The sequence below is a fragment of the Triticum urartu genome, chromosome 3A (assembly GCF_056163025.1).
Source record: "Triticum urartu cultivar PI428250 chromosome 3A, HENAU_Tu73, whole genome shotgun sequence".
NCBI classification, from domain to species: domain Eukaryota; kingdom Viridiplantae; phylum Streptophyta; class Magnoliopsida; order Poales; family Poaceae; genus Triticum; species Triticum urartu.
In genome coordinates this window covers 548,413,104-548,429,048 of record NC_141875.1, presented here as the reverse complement: position 1 = coordinate 548,429,048, position 15,945 = coordinate 548,413,104, and the positions used below count along the sequence as shown (strand labels likewise).

Below are 15,945 nucleotides of genomic sequence, written 5' to 3'. Positions count from 1 at the left end.
ATCATTAGCTTCCTCACTAATTGGTGTAGTAGTCACAGGAACAGATTTCTGTGATGAACTACTTTCCAATAAGGGAGCAGGTACAATTACCTCATCAAGTTCTACTTTCCTCCCACTCACTTCTTTCGAGAGAAACTCCTTCTCTAGAAAGGATCCATTCTCAGCAACGAATATGTTGCCTTCGGATCTGTGATAGAAGGTGTACCCAACATTTTCTTTTGGGTATCCTATGAAGATGCACTTCTCCGATTTGGGTTTGAGCTTATCAGGTTGAAACTTTTTCACATAAGCATTGCAACATCAAACTTTAAGAAACAACAACTTAGGTTTCTTGCCAAACCATAGTTCATACGGTGTCGTCTCAACGGATTTAGATGGTGCCCTATTTAATGTGAATGTAGCTGTCTCTAATGCATAACCCCAAAACGATAGTGGTAAATCGGTAAGAGATATCATAGATCACACCATATCTAATAAAGTATGGTTACGACGTTCGAACACACCATTACACTGTGGTGTTCCAGGTGGCGTGAGTAGTGAAACTATTTCACATTGTTTTAACTGAAGGCCAAACTCGTAACTCAAATATTTTCCTTCTGCGATCATATCGTAGAAACTTTTATTTTCGTTACGATGATTCTCCACTTCACTCTGAAATTCTTCAAACTTTTCAAATGTTTCAGACTTGTGTTTCATCAAGTAGATATACTCATATCTGCTCAAATCATCTGTGAAGATCAGAAAATAATGATACCTGCCGCGAGCCTCAATATTTATCGGACCACATACATCAGTATGTATGATTTCCAACAAATCTGTTGCTTGCTCCATTGTTCCGGAGAACGGAGTCTTAGTCATCTTGCCCATGAGGCATGGTTCGCAAGCATCAACTGATTCATAATCAAGTGATTCCAAAAGCCCATCAGCATGGATTTTCTTCATGCGCTTTACACTAATATGACCTAAACGGCAGTGCCACAAATAAGTTGCACTATCATTATTAACTTTGCATCTTTTGGTTTTAATATTATGAATATGTGTATCACTACGATCGAGATCCAACGAACCATTTTCATTGGGTGTGTAACCATATAAGGTTTTATTCATGTAAACAAAACAACAATTTATTCTCTTACTTAAATGAATAACTGTATTGCAATAAACATGATCAAATCATATTCATGCTCAACGCAAACACCAAATAACACTTATTTAGGTTCGACACTAATCTCAAAAGTATATGGAGTGTGCAATGATGATCATATCAATCTTGGAACCACTTCCAACACACATCGTCACTTCACCCTTAACTAGTCTATGTTCATTCTGCAATTACCGTTTCGAGTTACTACTCTTAGCAAATGAACCAGTATCAAATACCGAGGGGTTGCTACGAACAATAGTAAAATACACATCAATAATATGTATATCAAATATACCTTTGTTCACTTTGTCATCCTTCTTATCCGCCAAATACTTGGGGCAGTTCCGCTTCCAGTGACTAGTCCCTTTGCAGTAGAAGCACTTAGTCTCAGGCTTAGGACCAGACTTGGGCTTCTTCACTTGAGCAGCAACTTACTTGTCGTTCTTCTTGAAGTTCCCCTTCTTCCCTTTACCCTAAACTAGTGGTCTTGTCTACGATCAACACTTGATATTTTTCTTGATTTCTACCTTCGTCGATTTCAGCATTACGAAGAGCTTGGGAACCGTTTCCGTTATCCCTTGCATATCATAGTTCATCACGAAGTTCTACTAACTTGGTGATGGTGACTAGAGAATTCTGTCAATCACTATTTTATCTGGAAGATTAACTCCCACTTGATTCAAGCGATTGTAGTACCCAGACAATCTGAGCACATGCTCACTGCTTGAGCTATTCTCCTCCATCTTTTAGCTATAGAACTTGTTGGAGACTTCATATCTCTCAACTCGGGTATTTGCTTGAAATATTAACTTCAACTCCTGGAACATCTCATATGGTCCATGACGTTCAAAACGTCTTTGAAGTCCCGATTCTAAGCCGTTTAAGCATGGTGCACTAAACTATCAAGTAGTCATCATATTGAGCTAGCCAAATGTTCATAACATCTGGATCTGCTCCTGCAATAGGTTTGTCACCTAGCGGTGCATCAAAAACATAATTCTTTTGTGCAGCAATGAGGATAAACCTCAGATCACGGATCCAATCCGTATCATTGCTACTAACATCTTTCAACTTAGTTTTCTCTAGGAACATATCAAAAATAAAACAGGGGAGCTAAACGCGAGCTATTGATCTACAACATAGATATGCTAATACTATCAAGACTAAGTTCATGATAAATTAAAGTTCAATTAATCAAATTACTTAAGAACTCCCACTTAGATAGACATCTCTCTAATCATCTAAGTGATCACGTGATCCAAATCAACTAAACCATAACCGATCATCACGTGAAATGGAGTAGTTTTCAATGGTGAACATCACTATGTTGATCATATCTACTATATGATTCACGCTCGACCTTTCGGTCTCAGTGTTCCGAGGCCATATCTGCATATGCTAGGCTCGTCAAGTTTAACCTGAGTATTCTGCGCGTGCAAAACTGGCTTGCACCCGTTGTAGATGGACGTAGAGCTTATCACACCCGATCATCACGTGGTGTCTGGGCACGACGAACTTTGGCAACGGTGCATACTCAGGGAGAACACTTTTATCTTGAAATTTAGTGAGAGATCATCTTATAATGCTACCGCCGAACTAAGCAAAATAAGATATATAAAAGATAAACATCACATGCAATCATAATATGTGACATGATATGGTCATCACCATCTTGTGCCTTTGATCTCCATCTCCGAGGCATCGTCATGATCTCCATCGTCACCGGCATGACACCATGATCTCCATCATCTTGATCTATATCAATGTGTCGTCACATGGTCGTCTCGCCAACTATTGCTCTTGCAACTATTGCTATCGCATAGCGATAAAGTAAAGCAATTATTTGGCGCTTGCATCTTATGCAATAGAGAGAAAACCATAAGGCTTTTGCCAGTTGCCGATAACTTCAAGAAAACATGATCATCTCATACAATAACTTATATCTCATCATGTCTTGACCATATCATATCACAATATGCCCTGCAAAAACAAGTTAGACGTCCTCTACTTTGTTGTTGCAAGTTTTACGTGGCTGCTACGGGCTTAGCAAGAACCGTTCTTACCTACGCATCAAAACCACAATGATAGTTTGTCAAGTTGGTATTGTTTTAACCTTCGCAAGGACCGGGCGTAGCCACACTCGGTTCAACTAAAGTTGGAGAAACTAACACCTGCTAGTCACCTGTGTGCATAGCACGGTAGTAAAATCAGTCTCGCGTAAGCGTACGCGTAATGTTGGTCCGGGCCGCTTCATCCAACAATACCGTCGAACCAAAGTGTGACATGCTGGTAAGCAGTATGACTTATATCGCCCACAACTCACTTGTGTTCTACTCGTGCATATAACATCAACGCATAAAACCTGGCTCGAATTCCACTGTTGGGGAACATAGCAATTTCAAAAATTTCCTACGCACACGCAAGATCATGGTGATGCATAGCAACGAGAGGGGAGAGTGTTGTCCACGTACCCTCGTAGACCGAAAGCGGAAGCATTAGCACAACGCGGTTGATGTAGCCGTACGTCTTCACGATCCGACCGATCAAGTACCGAACGCACGGCACCTCCGAGTTCTGCACACGTTCAACTCGATGACGTCCCTCGAACTCCGATCCAGCCGAGTGTTGAGGGAGAGTTTCGTCAGCACGACAGCGTGGTGACGATGATGATGTTCTACCTACGCAGGGCTTCGCCTAAGCACCGCTACGATATGATCGAGGTGGATTATGGTGGAGGGGGGCACCGCACACGGCTAAGAGATCAAGAGATCAATTGTTGTGTCTCTGGGGTGCCCCCTGCCCCCGTATATAAAGGAGCAAGGGAGGGAGGCGGCCGGCCTAGGAGGAGGGCGCGCCAAGGGGGAGTCCTACTCCCACCAGGCGTAGGACTCCTCCTTCCCTTGTTGGAGTAGGAGAGAAGGAAAGAGGGGGAGAGGAACAAGGAAAAGTGGGCTGCACCCCTTGTCCAATTCGGACCAGAGGGGGGGGCGCCTCCTTCCTTTTGGCCTCTCTCCTCTATTCCCGTATGGCCCAATAAGGCCCATATACTCCCCGGCGAATTCCCGTAACTATCCGGTACTCCGAAAAAAACCCGAATCACTCGGAACCTTTCCGATGTCCGAATATAGTCGTCCAATATATCGATATTTTGTCTCGACCATTTCGAGACTCCTTGTCATGTCCCCGATCTCATCCGGGACTCCGAACTCCTTCGGTACATCAAAACACATAAACTCATAATATAACCGTCATCGTAGCGTTAAGCGTGCGGACCCTACGGGTTCGAGAACTATGTAGACATGACCGAGACACGTCTCCGGTCAATAACCAATAGCGGAACCTGGATGCTCATATTGGCTCCTACATATTCTACGAAGATCTTTATCGGTCAAGCCGCATAACAACATACGTTGTTCCCTTTGTCATCGGTATGTTACTTGCCCGAGATTCGATCGTCGGTATCTCAATACCTAGTTCAATCTCGTTACTGGCAAGTCTCTTTACTCGTTCCGTAATACATCATCCCGCAACTAACTCATTAGTTGCAATGCTTGCAAGGCTTATAGTGATGTGCATTACCGAGTGGGCCCAGAGATACCTCTCCGACAATCGGAGTGACAAATCCTAATCTCGAAATACGCCAACCCAACAAGTACCTTTGGAGACACCTGTAGAGCACCTTTATAATCACCCAGTTACGTTGTGACGTTTGGTAGCACACAAAGTGTTCCTCCGGTAAACGGGAGTTGCATAATCTCATAGTCATAGGAACATGTATAAGTCATGAAGAAAGCAATAGCAATGAACTAAACGATCAAGTGCTATGCTAACGGAATGGGTCAAGTCAATCACATCATTCTCCTAATGATGTGATCCCGTTAATCAAATGACAACTCATGTCTATGGTTAGGAAACATAACCATCTTTAATTAACGAGCTAGTCAAGTAGAGGCATACTAGTGACACTCTGTTTGTCTATGTATTCACACATGTATTATATTTCCGGTTAATACAATTCTAGCATGAATAATAAACATTTATCATGATATAAGGAAATAAATAATAACTTTATTATTGCCTCTAGGGCATATTTCCTTCAATTATCAACTTTGCAACAAGGATGATGTTTCTCTCGGACGCTTCCATAGAGTTCATGTTTCATAACTTATGCGACCGAAGTATTGTTGTAGTTTTTTTTTTGCAACAGAGCTACTGTTGTAGATTTCTTTTGTTTTCACTTGACCATTATATATAGGTGTTTACGAAAGGAAGTTTTGCAGCATTAGTGATGTTGTAGAATCTTTCTTGCAACAAAGAGGATGTTGCAAGAAAAAAATCACCGCCGGTCATTTGCTGTGAGCTCCTGTTGAATGGTGGTGAGGGAGGAGCGGCGCCGCCCCTCCTCGCAGCCTGCGAGCGCCGGATCTCCGACCAGGTCGCTCGCTGCATCCTCCCATCCGATGAGGTGGGCGCACCGCTCTCTGCCGAGAGTCTTGGTGGAGGCAGGCGGCAACGACAACCAGTGTGCCCGGCCCCGGCTGCAACCTCGCCACCCCATTATCCTCTCCGACGAGGTGGGCGGTTGTCGGCGCCAGCGCCGAAGCGTCAGGTGACGCACATCTCTCGTTCGGCGCAGCAGGATCTGGAAGTCATGGGCTCGCCTTCATCTTCCTCGGCCTGCCATTGACCATTTGTTGCGATGGTAAAATTACAACAACGAGCCAATTGCAAATCTAATGGTGGTGGTTCGTGAGGCACATGGCGTGCAGGGAAGGTGGCAGACGTGGGAGCTGCAATCCGCCGGGTGATTAGAAGCATTTCCCTATTTCAAAAGTACTTGCGGGCGTGAAATTGTGCATTAATTTCTTTTATATTAAACTTACGTTATATTAAAAAAATGCTTATAGTTACAAGTGTATTTGTCTTAGCATCCGAAAAACTATTCCTACAGCACAAAGAACCGGAGTGTGTTTCTTCAAAAAAAAAAAAAACCGGAGTGTGGACACAACAAGCGAGTGGCGGCGAGTGGTGGAGAAGGGCTTCCGCGTACGCAGCCCGATCGGGTTAACGCCAGTTCAACGGATCTCCGCGACGGTCGTTTCATGCGGGTGTGAAATGAGGGGGACATGCGCGTATCCATTGTGTAGAACAGTGGTTTAGGATGATTGTTGGACATCACCGTGTCTCTGTTGTATATTCACAAGTACGGAGAGTACATATAGGACGAGCAATGTACAGAGACGTGGCTGATTTACAGGGAGAAGGTGGCCACGATGCATAGACTCTGGAGGAGCTAGCTAGCAATCGTGGGCAGGCACGGCTGGAGCATGGGCTAGGTGCCTAGCTGGGCATGCACATGTACTACAACTCTACAACTTGACACGTTGAGCGTCGTGCAACGCCGCGCGCGCGGCGGCTGCTCGCCGGTGCCCGAACGTACGCTACCACTACCCGTCAACACGAACATGGGGTTTCACTTTGACGCCTCTACAAATTTAATTTTACCACTCTCACATGACACATTGCCCCTCTTGTCAACCCCCGCACGTGCTTGCCTTGTATAGAACATGCGATAGCGTCCACAGTATATGGGGACATTATCGTCTCGCTAGAATCAGGAGTACGGGCGCTTGCTTTGTTAAACATTGCAGTACACTCGGTAACGATAGTCTCAGTTTGTCTTGCGCGCTCTTTATAGATATAGCCTGATAACAGTGATACTCGCCGTACGAAGGCACTCTTTTGGTATCCTGCCCACGAAGGTGTCTTTCTTTCTCATCTTGTTTAAAAAAAGCGTACTAACGTACCGATGCGAGTACTCGCCAGAGCACTAACCAAGGACTGCTCACACACCGATGCGATTACTCTTATTTCATCATAGATGTACCTAGATTTGGCACTCCATGTTGCCTCTCGGCTGTCTCCAAACGCGCGCCCAGTGCGCAGCGGGTAGACTTTTGCTGAAGCCAGGGACGCAAGACTGCGACAGCACCACCAACATGGCCACGCACACGCAAAGCACGCGCGCGAAACCCACCGTCGCCGCAGCAAACCGGCGCTGCTCTACCGTTCTACCGACGGCCACGTCCGTGCGCGGTGCACGTCGGCCCGTATGGGTATGGCCAGCATCCACACCACCGGCGCGTACGTCCGCGAGAACGCGGCGAGGAACGTAGGCAGCCCGGCGACCGAGGAGGAGGAAGACCAGCACGGGACGCAACGGGGACGGGCAGCCAGTGGCAGCACTCCAGGAGCAGGAGCAGGAGCCCTGGGCCTGGGCCGTGATGTCATGCGCGTCGTGCATCATAAATAAACAAATTCAAAACCTCCACGCCAGGCGCCAGCCGGCCAGCTGACCGCCTCCGCGTCACCATTTCCCGCCTCGGGAGTCGGGGAGTGGGGGTCCCGCGTCCGCCCTTTCCCGCAGCCGAGCCTCCTCCTCCCCCAGTCCCCGCCGTATCAGCGTTCAGCGCAGTGGCTTTCCCTGCCCGGGGGCCCCGCCGCCGCCTACACGCTACGCTACGGCCGCTGCCTCGCGGGGCCGCGCGCGCGGGCGGGCCCCCTCCTCTTTTTGTTTTTTGTTTTACAGCAGGGCCCCTCCTCCTCTTTGTTTTCTGGACAATCCGCCACGCCCTCCTCGGTCCTCCATATGATGATGATGATGATGCCTGCGTATCAAGTGACACGTCCACTTGATTTTTCAAAATTATCACAAGTAACACGTTAGCCTTTTCTCCCCTTTAAATAGCGTACTCCTCCGTTCGGAATTACTTGTCGCAGGTATGAATGTATCTAAATGTATTTTAGTTCTAAATACATCTATTTCTGCGACGAGTAATTTAGAACGAAGAGAGTACATATTATCCCTACTCCCTAGAAAATGACATACTGTACTAGCAATGCGCTAAGCTTTAGCACTCGGCATATTAAAACATAATGCAATATAAATGACTTCCTTAGCTAGGCACGCCAAATGTGTGGCGTGCCACAACTTTTTAGGAAAACGTTTGGTTCTTCCTTAGCTAGATGCTTGATTTTTCAAAATTATCACAAGTAGTAACACATTAGCCTTTTTTCCCCTTCAAATACGTACATATTATCCCTACTCCCCGGGAAATAACATTGCTAGAAACGTGCTAAGCTTTAGTACTCGGCATATTAAAACGTAATGCAATATAAACCACTTCCTTAGCTAGCCACACCGCCACAGCTTCCTAGAAAGACGTTTGGTTCTTTAGCAAGGTTTGGCTCGCCATAGTTCTAAGGAGCTTTTGCAGTAGAATTTTCGTCAAAGGTGTGGCACTCGTTTCAGCCGCCACACTTCTTGGGGCACGCTACACCTGCCTCAACTTAGGCGTTGCAAACAGAGTTCCCGACCAAACACCTTCTTAAAGTAGTTTCACAAATGGAAATAGCTAGTACTCCCTTCGTTCTGAATTACTTGTCGCATGTATGGATGTATTTAGATGTATTTTAGTTCTAGATACACCCATTTCTGCGACGAGTAATTTGGAACAGAGGGAGTACTAGAGCAGTGTGATGCAACTAAGAACCGAATATATAGGCAAGTAAAACTCCTTATTGTTGTTCCATTAACTTCTTTGTATTGATCGAACGGTTCAAAATCGCACCCTCCATGTCCATATATAGTAGGAAAATCATGTCCTAACGCATCTATGAAATAATACCACATGCGGTGACATATGTCAGTAATAGTGTCATGCTAGCACATTACTTGTGCAAGCTATTCGCTAGACAATCGTTGAGCAATGGCGAGCTCTGCTATTTTCAATGAGAAGAGATGGAGCCAAGGCTCTACAACTCTTATCTTCCTTTTTTTTCCAAACAAAAGGATCTATGTTAATAAATATACAATTGATGAAGCAAAAAAATGCTTGGAGTGAGATTTATGCTTTTATATACATGCCACATCGATCAACTTGTGTTTTTGTGAATTCCCGAACAGTGATGAATAAAACAAATCAAGTTTTTATGTTGTTGTTTGGTTGGACTTCGGCGGAAGTACTCACATAACTACTCCTGTTATGTTTCTATATCGAATATTCCTACAAAGCAATGGGTTGCAACTTTCACCAAAGTTAGCCCAAGCCATGTCACAACACAAGATCGAGTGCCACATTGAGGATGCAAGTCAAAATTATGACCGAAAGTGCATTTCACTATGAACCTCACCATCGAACATGCAGCTTTTAACTTTTCCACTCTACATTGTACTTCCAGATAGTAGGTTTAGAGCAGTGGGCCTCAAGATGGAGTGCGTACAACGCAACCAAGCTAGGCCTCATATGCGAGCCCAACAAACCTGAGAGGATCGACGTTGCCCTAGGTCATGTGGGGTGCCTCACCGTCGAACATGTGGTTTTTACCTTTTCTATTCTACATCTAGTTTTGAATAGTCAACTTAGTGTAGTGAGCCTCCTATTGACCGCATACAACACAACCAAGCTAGGTCCCATATGCGAGCCCAGCAAATCCAAGAGGACCCATGTTGCCCTAGGTCATGCGGGGTGCCTCACCGCCGAACATGCGGCTTTTACCTTTTCTATTCTACATTGTAGTTTTGAATAGCCAGTTTATAGTAGTGAGTTTCCTAATGGACCGCATACAACACAACCAAGCTGGGTCCCATATGCGAGCCCAACAAATCCGAGAGGACCGACGTTGCCCTAGGTCATGCGGGGTGCCTCACCGCTGAACATGCATCTTTTACCTTTTCTATTCTACATTGTAGTTTTGAATAGTCAACTTAGAGCAGTGAGTCTCCTAATGGACCGCACACAACACAAACCAGTTGGGTCCCATATGCGAGCCCGGCAAATCCGAGAGGACCGATGTTGCCCTAGGTCATGCCGGGCGCCTCACCGCTGAACATGCGGCTTTTACCTTTTCTGCTCTACGTTGTACTTTTGAATATCAGCCCAGAATAGTGAGCCTCCTAATGGACCGCATACAACACAACCAAGCTATGTCCTATATGCGGGCCCAGTAAACCCGAGAGGACCGACCTTTGCCCTAGGTCATGCTGGATAACCCTAGATCCCGTATGCAGGCCTAGAGAGTACTGGGCCTACATAACGGTCCCATACGCGGGTCCAGAGAGTAGTGCGCCTCCTAATGGACCACATACAACACAACCGGGCTAGCCCTATATGCGGGCCCAACAAACCCGAGAGGACCGACCTTTGCCCTAGGTCATGTTGGTAACTCTAGGGTTCCGCCGACCCGCCGCCGCCGCCGCCCCCTCCTCTCGCAATTACTAGTTAACCATGTCATCACTAAATTGTTCTAACACACAATGAATTTCTTCTGGCTATTCTGAAATCCTAATTAGTAGAATAAACAGCTCTAACTAGCAATAATGGAAACAGTGTAAGCACACTTGATCTAACATGGAGTGCCTGTGGAGAAGAGAGGAACACAGATATCCTCCCATCCGTCCATAGGTTAAAAGGCCGGCACCCGCACAACACCGAGCTCCATCTCCTATCCTCCTCCACCTCCCCCTCTCTCCACCCCTACCTCGCCCTCCCCTCCCTCTCCAAACCCCCGGCAGCCATAGCCGTCGGGAGGGCTGGAGCTGGGGAAGGAGGCATTCCTTGAAGCCTGCGCGCCCCCTACCCAGATCCGCTTTTTCGGGTAGTCTTGGGCGATCTGGACTCTCCCCCAAATCGTCTGTTGCAGAGACAAGAAGTTGCCCTCGCCTCTGCTCATTGTTCTTCGTAGCCTCGGATCAAAAGCAGCCGCCTTTTGCATTCATTCTTCGTCGGCCCCTTCGGAGACCGCCCTCGTCAAGATTTGGTGGGAACCCAATTCGCAGGGGTTCCTCGTGGAAAGGCGCCGCTTCGATTCTTGTTTCTCCACAGTCTTCCGCCCCCCTATATATCTCCACCTCCTGTCCACCTACTCGCCTAACTTCCTTTTACTTTGATCCGCCCCGTCTCGGTATTCGATCGCTGTCCGTCCGGCAGTTTCTTGATTTGACGCAGGCCAGATCGCTTTCTGGTGTTTTCTTTTCCCCGGAGTGGTTGAGGCGGTCCCCGTCCTCGGTCGGAGCCATGGCGGCGGCGAACGGAGGCGGCGCGGCGCTGTTCAGCGAGGAGGAACTCCGGGAAGTGAGCGGGCTGCGCCTGCGCGAGGGCTTCGTGGAGATGATGTGCGGATGCACCAGCCGCCGCTACGGCGACGCCGTCGGCCGCCTCCTAATCTACCCGTCCGGCGAGCTGGAGATTAGCTGCGACTGCACGCCCGGCTGCCGCGAAGGTCAGTGGCCCACCACCATACGCCCACGTCCGGTCACTATTTTTTCCTTTTCTTTTCTTGATTTCATGTCCGTGCATCGATGCTAATGCACGGACGGTGTTTGGTCTTTTGGTCAAGCTGCTTCTTAACTCGATCTGCATGCAATGCCGGTACATGCGCCCGGGCGCCGCTCGCGCCCGGCGTCGCCTGCCGTCCAGTACTACTACTACCACTCGGTGTACCCATGCTGCCGCCGCCGCCCATGCATTGTCATTGTTGCTCTGGCCAATGTCAGGATATCTCCAGCGCGTCTGAGTCGCCGGTCTCTGGGGTTAATATCGCCTGCATCATTCCTTCGGTTTATACATGCGAACCTTCGTGCCGCAGGTCCTCTAGCGCATGTAACATGGGAGAGTTTCTTCCGTGGTACTTACCTAACGCACGTAGTTTGTCTCGTGTACTGTCTGCATGCTGCCGATGATCGGATTGCCTCTCTGTTCACGCAGTTCAGACATGCCACACTTTCTTGCTCTCTCTGTTTATGTTGACTGAGGTCTTTGTTTTGCATGTAGTATCAGATTGTGCTTTGCTTAGGCCATGCCCTTCCGTGTCTATCCTTTGGGTGCTTGTTGTTTGCATTGGGTAGGATATGGGAGGCCTGCTCCTGTCTCTGTTCTACCTGATCACTTTGACGTTTATTTCTGACATATCTTGATGATGCCTTTGGTTTTCCATATCTGTATTTCAGTGTATCCGTACCGAACTTAGGATACCATGATTGTGGTACCATCGAGGGTTTTACTGTACTCTGTACTGTAGGTCATCTTGCATTATCTATACGTTCGTATGAGTTCAGAGTCTGCATACGTAGTTCAGTGTTTTCAACTGAAAAGGTCTCTAGCTGAAAATGTCTCTAGGGCAGTTCAACAAGTTAAGCAACAATTCTCTTATCCTTTCATCAAATGTAGGTCTTTATTTGATCTAGCCTGGTGCTTAATTTTGAAGGAAGAAATGTGTGAAATAACATCAGAAAAAGATGGCATCACTTACGAGTTCCGACTTGCTGTATCCTATTTGATCTACATCTGCACCTTCCAGTTTTTAAGGGTTTGTTTATGAAACCTAGATTGATGTGTGATTTAACAAAGGTGAAAGGCTCTGCATTCAAAATATGCAGTTCCTTATGCCAATAAGTTATGACGGCGGCCTTCAGTAAGTTGTTTATTGATCTGGGTAGATACAGCGGGGGTGCTTCTTGCTAAAACAGCACCCAACCTCTTACGAAATTACTTGTGTTAACTTGATAAGTGCTATCTTTGCTGGAGTGACATCACAGATGACCATACGCTGTAATTTTGTCTGTTTAGTGTTTCGTCGCAGAAAACCGTCGTGCAGGTTGTTATTCTGCTTTGTACAATACTTTTGAACTTCTGTTATCATAATTATTCAGGATAATTGTCATTTGATGTTTTTTACCTTGAATTCAGAAAAGCTGACTCCTTCAGCGTTTGAGAAGCACTCTGGAAGGGAGACTGCAGGAAAGTGGAGGAACACCGTGTGGGTCATGATTGATGGAGAAAAGGTTCCACTGGGAAAGACGGAATTTCTCAAATACTACAACCTGTCAAACAAGTCTGTTAATGGCTCGAACAGAACTCGTAATGGACGCCCATTGCACCGTGATGAGTTCATCCGCTGTACAAGATGTGACAAGGAGAGGAGGTTTCGTCTTCGGACCAAAGAAGAGTGCCGTATTTACCATGATGCTCTTGCAAAACCTAACCGGACATGTGCAAATTTGACGGCTGACAGGTATGTGTTGCAACCAATTATGTTAATCGATAGTCTAGTTTAAAATATTGAGTTGTAGCGTACATTTATTTCCTCTGTGCCATCTTTCTGAATTCATGTTTGGCACTCAACAGAAATCCACCGTGCCACTAATAATATTAATTAGTTCATATCAATTTCATGCCCAAGAAATGTATATATTATGATAGCAGCTATGAGAATGACCAGATAATCCTAACCAAAAAGCATTAGGTTACACAGTATAATAAGCATTAAGAGCGCCGAAGCAATCAAGTTAACATAAAGAATTGTCGCCCTTGTTCTCCAGTAAGACTAGCAACAAGAAACTGATGTTGAGTGCCAAACAAACTCCCAAATAGGTTGTTTTGTCTCTGCCGGTAGAGTTACAAGGATAGTGACACCTAGTGAATAATAATCCAAACAGCAGGTACATCACCCGTGGTATTATTGGCACTGCCTGCTGTGGCAGCAGGCCGCTGCAAGCTGATAAAATGTCATACTTGTGGTACCAAATATTTTTTGCAACTTCTGACTACAGTACACATGAGTGGCAACAGAAATGAAATACTTTTTTCGAGAAGTAAAATCCAATACTTTCAGAATTGTACCGTAGGAACTAGGAAGTTGAAACCAGAGACTGCTGGCCTGTATTACATGCTGTGAAAGCATGGCCGTGTAAGTTTGTTGCCAGTATTGTCAGTTGTCTGCACATTCGTGTGGCCTGTAACTACAGTACACCATCATTGATATTACTGTATCTCTTAACTTTGCCCGCTGGCATAATATCATCATATATGAAATTTTATCAGGGATGGTTGAAGGTGTTTGTAGCTCTTCTGTTTTTCTTTTCTTGTTTGGCTTTAAAAAGAAAATCGAATTGAACCATTTTTGCCTAGTTTACTTTGACAATTCCTTTCTTTTTGGATAGGGTTGCCATATTAAATTATAACCTTAGTCATGCTGTTCCATTATTTTTCGCTGGCATCAGTTCATGACTTGTGGCTCATGATATGTATGCATTTGTGATTCCACCAGCGTCACCTGCGATGACGACGAGGAGCGAGGGAGCCGCAAGGTGCTCAAGGGCTGCTCCCGCGCGGCGTCGTGCGCGGGCTGCGAGAAGTGCGTGTGCTTCGGGTGCGAGATGTGCCGCTTCACCGACTGCGGATGCCAGACCTGCGTCGACTTCTACCGCAACTCCAAGGAGTAGGATGATCATCCCAGCCGCCATTCGTTCCATTGCATTCGTTAAGAACACCTAAGAAGGCCCACCCCCCCTCCCTCTCGCCCATGGCGATCCGGAGGGGGGCAGGCATCGTAGCTATTTCCTCCCTGGCACATCACCGGGGAGGGGAGGGACCCTATTCCGATTCCGAAAACATTGTTCTGTTGTTTCGTTCGTTCGTCCGTGTCTTCGCTTTGCTTCCGTTTCCATAAGACCCACCCGGGGAGGCAAAGTCGGTAGTAGTACCTGGTGTTACCGCATACCGTTCACCAACTGTTTACATTGAAATGCACCTCTGTGTTGTCGGTATAATCTCGTCGCTTTGATGCATGCAACGTGTGGCAAACAAGGCGCATGCCTATTGTGGAAAAATGGCTATGATATCCGGGGCGGCGACATGACAGGCTGGGCGTGCGGCGGGCACTGTTGGGCGGTCGGAGGCGAGCAGCGGCGCACAGTGCCGGGGGAGCGAGCCCCTGTGCGTGTGCGGTGCCCCGCCGCGGCAGTGCCTGCCCTGTTTGGCGCCCCGTCCGTGGTGGTGCTTGGGAAGGCGACAGGCCGCGCGCCCGAGTTGGCTGTGGACGAGGAGCAGTGGCCGGTACGTGCAGCGGTGAAAGCGATGGGAGGTGGCATGCATTGCATTGCATGGGCGTGGTGGTGGATCCGGCCAGAGATTCGCGCGCAGGGCAGAGGCGACAAAACTGACATGCATGGCCCAGCGAGCGTAGGATGGCGCCTGGTGATTGTTTGGTCGATAGGGTAGAGTGCTACGCGCTTTGCGGCCGAGGAAAGCGAGGCGTAGCTAGCATGCGATATGGTGGCGAGCCGTGTGCTCGATCCAGTGCGGCGGCTTGCCATCTTTTGCACGTTGTATTTGCGTAAGGTCCGGTCTGCCAGGCGCTTCATAGGGTACCGCGCCGCTCCCTTTGGTTTATACAATAGGAAATTCATAGGAATAAGGCAGTCATAGAAATGAGATGGCACACATCTCAGTTCTTACAGGAAAAAAAAGACAGTCATAGAAATGAGATGACACGTATCTCAGTTCTTATAGGAAAAAAAACGTTCATACAACAGGAATTTTCCCATAGGTCTGAGCTAATATTTCTTTCCCATTGAGATATGAAGGATAAGAACCAATCCTACATAGGAATAGAAATCCTGCATTGTTTTTCGCTTTAGAACCATATATCCTATAAACCAAATGAGGCATATATGAGCCATTTTTTCATTAAGTTTAAATCAAAAAAAGATGTAGGCAAATCATCAATGGCGGACACAAAATACAAGTATTGGAGAGGCCAAAGGCTATGAAATATCTCATCTATGCCTCCCTTAATCCCATCCCCCCAGAGGGGGGGGGGGGGGGGGGGGGCGATTCCCCACACATAAACATTGCTTCGCTAGTGTTGATCATGATGAACATACTAAACATGGCGTTGTATCTTATGCATCCAGCAACCCTCGTGCATCCCTACAGCCAGTCATCATCGTTCGTTAGATC

General features: G+C 46.8%; 1 protein-coding gene across 1 annotated transcript; it reads left to right on the top strand.

Moving 5' to 3' along the window:
* The first annotated feature begins 10,432 nt into the window (after positions 1 to 10,432).
* On the top strand, positions 10,433 to 14,753 carry LOC147980468 (protein ULTRAPETALA 1-like). Its single transcript, XM_087547684.1, has 3 exons — positions 10,433 to 11,425; positions 12,892 to 13,216; positions 14,252 to 14,753. Exons 1-3 carry the CDS (start codon positions 11,221 to 11,223, stop codon positions 14,424 to 14,426), a joined length of 705 nt encoding a protein of 234 aa, XP_087403810.1. The 5' UTR covers positions 10,433 to 11,220; the 3' UTR covers positions 14,427 to 14,753.
* Positions 14,754 to 15,945: the final 1,192 nt, after the last annotated feature.